This window comes from Berghia stephanieae, chromosome 11, assembly GCF_034508935.2.
Source record: "Berghia stephanieae isolate SIO BIC M18660-M18661 chromosome 11, UCSD_Bste_1.3, whole genome shotgun sequence".
NCBI classification, from domain to species: domain Eukaryota; kingdom Metazoa; phylum Mollusca; class Gastropoda; order Nudibranchia; family Aeolidiidae; genus Berghia; species Berghia stephanieae.
In genome coordinates, this window is record NC_088370.1 from 4,891,530 (window position 1) to 4,899,029 (window position 7,500).

General features: G+C 34.8%; 1 protein-coding gene across 3 annotated transcripts in view; it reads right to left on the reverse strand.

Annotated features, from left to right (window-relative positions):
- LOC144956832 (uncharacterized) overlaps positions 1-7,500 on the reverse strand; it is a 68,519-nt gene that overhangs the window by 23,134 nt on the left and 37,885 nt on the right. For all 3 annotated transcript variants that reach the window (XM_078887586.1, XM_078887585.1, XM_078887587.1), the window contains exons 20-24: positions 6,902-7,048; positions 3,478-3,547; positions 2,095-2,250; positions 1,149-1,265; positions 254-493 (exon numbers count right to left, since the gene is read on the reverse strand). In XM_078887586.1, coding sequence (XP_078743712.1) covers positions 254-493; positions 1,149-1,265; positions 2,095-2,250; positions 3,478-3,547; positions 6,902-7,048 — 730 coding nt within the window. The remainder of the gene's footprint in view (positions 1-253; positions 494-1,148; positions 1,266-2,094; positions 2,251-3,477; positions 3,548-6,901; positions 7,049-7,500) is intronic.

The following is a 7,500-nucleotide window of genomic DNA, read 5'->3' on the forward strand; positions in this document are numbered from 1 at the left end:
ATTCGTGTGTGTGATTAATATTCAATTTAAAGAATTTTGTTTTATTGTTTTCCTGTTTTACATTATTATGACAATCTAATATAAATATATATGTATTCTGTGTTTACTTGATAAAGAACAAGGGCCGAAACATCGTTTGTTTTGTGTTGTTCATTCATGAGTCAGATTTAATTTCACTCCCTTTATCTTTATCTCCATTTTATTGACTCATTTAGGCACCTCTATATATTAGTTTTACTGCACAAAAATTTACCTTGTCCATTATTGCGTCTGTTGAATCGGTGTCCGTTACTCCACTGATATTGTGTGTTGTTGTTGTTGTTGTTGTTGCTGAAGCTGGTGCTGCTGCTTTTGCTGGTGTTTGATGATGGGAAATGGAAAACAGATCATCCTCCTCCTCATCCCCACCAAACAAACCACCACCACCACCAACACTCTTGGAAGACTTCTTTGGTGCTGCAGCAGATGTGGTGGTGTGACTCTCCTTGGGTTTCTGCAGTGAGCAAACAAAAGTAATTATTATTATTACTATTATTTGATATAGTGCCAGTATCCACAAAGAATGCTCAGAAGTGCTTTACAGAGGTGTTTTTTTAGTCATTCATTCAACTACAACAGTCACATATCTTGTTCAAAGTTCACATTGTTGGGTTTTAGATGGTAAAGAATTTCATATGATTAGAGCTGAAAATGCAAAACCACGCTCGGCAAAGTAATTCAATGTGTTATTTAATTATTAATAAAAAGAAAGTTCCCACTTGACAGGCTCCATTATTATTTGGGTAGATGAAGGAAAGGGGGACCTGATAGCTCATTTGGTAGAGTACTCGTTTAAACAAGAACTGTAATGGATCCTGGTGCAGTTAAGAATTGTTATGACCCCCTTCATCACCACCCCCCCCCCCTGTCAACCCAGCAGTGATTAGGTAGCTGGGTCTGTGAGTTCTGGCAGAACGTACTTATCGATAGACTAGCGTCCTATCCAAAAGATAACACATAATTGTTATTATCCATTTTGCGCTACAGAAACGTGGAATAAACTTTGCCGGCTCCATGGGGCTAATGGCTCTGAAAGACTTCAGATATAAAAACAACAACAACAATGCAATCTAAAACCATAATGCGAGTGCGAGAGAAGCAGACCAGACCTGTTTCAGGGGACTCTGTGCTCCAAACAAATCTACTGTGGGATTCTCCTCACTGGCTGGCCCAAATAGACTGTCGTCGTCGTCAAAAAGACCTTTTGTTTTGTTTGTTGTGGGGGCCTGTCAGAATGAAAAAAAAAATATTAAGTAAGAAATTAGATGATGATTTAGATGATAATGATGAATATCCAAAAGAAAAGGCATAGTTATGATACATTCCTGAAAAAGTATGGAGTGGGCACTTATAATCAATAATGAGATCCATAGTAGTTGGGAAGAGAAAGAGCTCTAATAATGACTTGGGTTAGAGACGATCTTTTTTGGGATCGTGGATAGCTCATAAGGTTGAGTCACGCTCTTCCTGGCGGAGTTGTCGTACCAGTAAGGTCGCGGGTTCAAACCTCCATCACCGCCGCGAAATTTTTATTCTCTATTGTCTTCCGGAACTTTCCTACTCACTTCATCTCTTGTTGTTATCAAACAGTTGAGACAACTTTATCAAACACACAATTCCTGAAATTTTCATCTTCCATCAATGTCTGCTCCTTAAATTTTCACTTTGGTAGATTGAGAATATGCTTCAAGTCGTAACGTCACTTCCCTCGTAATTACGCATGGTAACTTAGTAACTGGCTCTAAACTATTGAATAATGGCGGACGCCCTTATGAAATATTTCTCAGACGAGCATAAAAGCGAGTATCCAGATGATAAAAAACAACATTATAAATCTGATCATGTTTTGACTTTTACACATTCTGATCACAAGACACATGAAAAGTTCTAGCCAGCATGAAGAATAAAAAGTACCAATTTTCATTGTTTAGAACCGCAATGGCCACCGTTGCTGGGAGACGTGACATCAGACTATTGAATCCAATTAAGTGCAACACAATAATACAACAACACAAGAAGAATGAGGAAGAATCTAAAAATGGCTGAATGACTCACAGATTTGGATGAGGTTGTTTTGGATTTCACTGGCTTGCTGGAGAACAGGGAGGCTCCACCATCGTCATCACCAAAATCATCCCCGTCGTCGTCGAATAAGGATGAAGATGCAGCAGCTGTTGCTTTCTTGGTGCCTGGAGTTGACTTTGGTGGTTGCTGCATAAGATAGGTGGAGATTGGAGTGTTAAATAATGATGATGATGATAATAATAATAATAATAATAATAATAATAATAATAATATAATAATAATAATGATGATATGATGACAATAATAATAATAATAATAATAATAATAAATAATAATAATAATAATAATAATAATAATATATATAATAATAATAATAATAAATAATAATAATAATAATAATAATAATAATAACAATAATAATAATAATAATAATAATAATAATAATAATAATAACAGCAATAATAATAATAAAATGACATTTGTTGAGCACTTTCCATGAACCAAAACACCTCAAAGCGCTTTACAGATAATGAATTACGTTATGAACATAGGTAGTCAAAATTAAAGACTACAAACTAAGAGATTGGTTAAAAACATCATGTTATTCATGAATATGGAGACAGTAATGAAGATTTTCCTAATTAAATTATTTGATTTTTTTTGTTTAATGACATCATTGACAGATATTATTATCATTATTGTTTCGTGTCTTTCATCAAATATTTTCTATCAATTGAGAAAAATTTGATAATTTTTAGCATAACTCTAAAAGCAAAAATTGTTTGATTATTTAAAAACAATGGCGAGTAAATGAAGAAAACCTAAAATTTATGTCTTTTCTGCTACACATGATATCATCTAGTAAGTAGTAGCTTCTCCAAGAAAGTGACATCCTAGAAGGAAGCTATGGTATCATCATCATCATCATCATCACCACCACCACATAATCATAATCATCATCGTCATCATCATCAACACTACCATAATCATGATCATAAACAAAATCAATGTCATCAATCATTATTATCATAATCATCAACATCATCACCAGCATCATCATCATCATCATCATCAACACCATCATCATCATACACATAATCAATATCATCAATCAATATTATCATAATCATCAACATCATCACCAGCATCATCATCATCATCATCAACTTCATCATCGTCATAATCATAATCCATAATCAATATCATCAATCAATATTATCATAATCATCAACATCATCACCAGCATCATCATCATCATCATCAACTTCATCATCGTCATAATCATAATCCATAATCAATATCATCAATCAATATTATCATAATCATCAACATCATCACCAGCATCATCATCATCAACACAATCATCGTCATAATCATAATCAATATCATCATTAATCTTTATCGAGTACAAACCTTTTCCTCCTGGTTTCCTCCCAAAATATCGCCTCCTCCAAACAAGGCCACGCCCCCTACAGGTTTTTTACTGAAATACAAAGACAAACACTTTAGTAAGTCATCTCAGATCAGATGCTTTGACAATTACATTATATATAATGAATGATAAGATAAATACAGAAATTATCCCAACCTCAAGAACAAGAAATGTGTAATTTGGTAGGAAAAAAAAATGATCTCCACCCCCCAAAAAGTATAATCTAGTAAAATAGATTGTGCGACCGGCTATGTGGTCTAGTGGTATGACACTCGCTTTCGGATTGGAAGGTCCTGCGTTCGAGCCTCGCACTCGGCGCATAGTTGAGTCCTTGGAAAAGACTCTTTACTCACATTCTCTCATCGTACTTGGGTGTAAAATGAGTACCTGGCCGTTAACAGCATTGTCTTTGTCCGAAAAAATTGTAATATCGCCTAACAGGCGTTATGTCCTGCCCTACATGTTAAATGTTGCTGTTGACCAGGGGCCAACATCAGAATATTGAATCCAATCTCAAAGGCAGTTGGCAGTTACTTCATTTTGAATTGATTCTGCGATCGGTTTATTAATATTGTGTAAGGTTACTTGCTGCCTAAACCTTGTTGTTATATATATACATATATATATATATATATATATATATATATATATATATATATATATATATATATATATATATATATATATATATATACTAATATCCATAATGTTTATCGTATACTATGTTATATGGCTGTGTCATTGTCATTGAGGGCGTAGCCTTTGTAAACTCTTGACTTGATAATCTATTCTTAAAAAAAAAAAATTAAAAAAGCATAGTGTTGGGGGTTAACATTGTTCCGTGCAGCCCGTGTTAGAATGTTGCCAACCAGAACAGAATTCCTTGCAAATCTTAAAATTATAAAATTATTTTTTACAGATTGATATCCGAGTAACTTGTGCGGCTATGTGGTCTAGTAGTATGACACTCGCTTTTGGATTGGAAGGGCCTGGGTTCGTGCCTCGTGCTTGGCGCATGGTTGAGTCCTTGGAAAAGACTCTTTACTCACATTCTCTCACCGTACTCAGGTGTAAAATGAGTACCTGGCCGTTAACAGCATTGTCTTTGTCCGAAAAAATTGTAATATCGCCTAACAGGCGTTATGTCCCGCCCTACATGTTAAATGTTGCTGTTGACCAGGGGCCCCTTGTAAAGCGCTTTGAGCACATTTAGTGGATATTGCGCAATATAAAAGCTCAATTTAGGAATAAGAAATGTGTTATTTGGTAGGAAAAAAAATGATTTCCACCCCCCAAAAAAGTATAATCCAGTAAAATAGAACATCATTCACAACGTTGTAATACTGTGTAGACATAATTTTCATATGCTTTTATATTGACACCATTTTTACATTTAAAAATTCTACTTAAATTAAATTGAGCTTTATATAGCTCAATATCCACTAAATGTGCTCAAAGCCTTTACAAGGGGTCCCTGGTCAACAGTAACATTTAACATGTAGGATGGGACATGACGCCTGTTAGGTGATATTACAATTTTTCGGACAAAGACAACGCCGTTAATGACCAGGTACTCATTTTACACCCGAGTACGGTGAGAGAATGTGTGAATAAAGAGCCTTTTCCAAGGACTCAACTATGCGCCGAGCGTGAGGCTCGAACCCAGGACCTTCCGATCCGAAAGCGAGTGTCATACCACTAGACCACATAGCCGCACTTCCCGTAATAGATGATATCTTTGTTATTGTGACAGGGGTGATGCTGCAGCATCTCACTATCACCGTTTGGGCATTGATTTGATTGGTCGTAAAAGTTACAAAATACGCATCATCGCTTCCCCAGTTGACAACGAATGAGTAAATACCAAATATATGCAAAAAGGTAAAGAATAATTTTAGCATTACACATTGATTTGGTTGGTCAATCAAGTTTGCTCCAGTCATTTCCATAAATAATAACATGCAATAATTAATCTTTTTAATTTTTCTTTACTTCATTCTATGATATTAGTACAATCTTGATTAAATTAATGATGAAATTTCCAGTGATGTACAAAAAAACCGGCTTCAAAACAAAAAGGAAAAAAAAAAAAAAAAAAGAACCAAATACTAATTACAGAATATTTCGGGCTAGTATTTAAAAGATGGAGATAAATCTAAACTGTCAAAATGGCGACAAACATTGGGTGTCTCCCATTCCTGAGATTAGAAAAAAAGAGAGAGAAAAAAAAAGAAGAAGAATATTTCGGGCTCAAAACCCTTCTTCAGCCAATAAATAACAAGTAGTGTAAAATTGGTAACACTTCACTAACTCAATAACTACTGTAGTCTAAATCATTAACTCTACTAAATCAGCATTGTCATATTGAAACTATAATTTTTATTTTTTTTACCTTTTAACTCACTCAATCCTAATCCTAGAGATTTTTGCTACTTTTCGAAATTGAAAAAAAAAATTTATTAAAAATGAGCATGTACACAGATCATTTTATTCAACTACCATTAACGCGTAAAAACTAAAAACATTAGCTTTAATTACTACGCCTATAATAATTTGTCTCTGAAAAATGTAATATAATATAGGCATGGGGTAAAAGTAACCCTGGGTAAACTACGGATATATATGGTGTTAGGATTGAGTGAGTTAAAAGTTGTAAAATACCTTGTGTGAATATTACATACCTTGCTACTTGAGACTAATTAATGTAGTGATATGAGCTATTGCATATCATAAATAAGGCATTCATAAGATAGACCAAAATCGAGCCTTAAAGAAGGTGAGATAAGATAATGATATCAATTTTATACAAGCAAATTTGTGATATCGAGTTGTCAAGCCTCAACTACAAGGCAGATCACATGATTAAAAAAACGTCATTATCTCACAACGGTATTTATTGTTAGGGTAAACCAGATGTCTAAAAAAAAACTGTGCCGCTATATGGTCTAGTGATATGACACTCGCTTTCGGATCGGAAGGTGTCCTAGGTTCGAGCCGTACTCAGTGCATGGTTGAGTCCTTGGATAATAAGGCTCTTTACTCACATTCTCTCACCGTACTCAGGTGTAAAATGAGTACCTGACAGTTAATAGCGTTGTCTCTGTGTCTCTGTCCGAAAAAAAATAATTGTAATATCGCCTAACAGGCTTCATGTCTCGTTCTGTTCTTCATGTTACGTCTTGCTGTTGTTGGTCAAGAACATCCGAGCATGTTTAGTGGATATTGCGCTGTATAAAAACTCCATTACAATTTTTTTTTTTTATATACGGCATTGGACCAAACAACAACAACAATAACAACAACAACAACAACAACAACAACAACAACAACAACAACAACAACAACAACTGTAGGCCACATCAAACAAATGTCAGAACGACAAAATGGCAAGAGACAATGACAAACCTCTTTGTAGAAGAGAACAAGTGGTCGTCTACGTCATCGTCATCACCGGCATCATCAGCTCCAAACAAAATGTCCGCGTTGGCTTTCGATGACGACGACTTCTGTGTGTTGGTCTTGCTAGTCGGTCCTTTTGATGATGAGGTTTTACTGGATGAAAAAAAAAATAATAATAAAATATTACTGTGTGTCATATGCGATTTATTCAGAGAATTTTTTTTTCACCTTAACTCTCTCCTTACCAGCCATTTTCAGGATTTTCCCCAAAACGTCACACCCAACTAACACAAAAATAGATGTTTTATCACTCAGACATAATAGCAGTAAGTTCTTCCGATACATAATTTCTTTAGTAAAACATGCTCCTACAACGCAATGTTCATTTTCTTTAAATTGTATGATGTACAAAAGAAATTTGAATAAGAAAAATGTTGGTTGTATCTTAACAAATGCGCCATTTTCCTATAGTTGGTAAGGAGAGGGTTAAGACAATATCTAGCGTCCTATCCAAAGGGCAGCAAGCAATTGTTATTGTCTGTGCGTGCTTCATTCTTCTATCAAGCCTCATGAAAGCAATCTTGTGACTTATTATTGCCTACTAA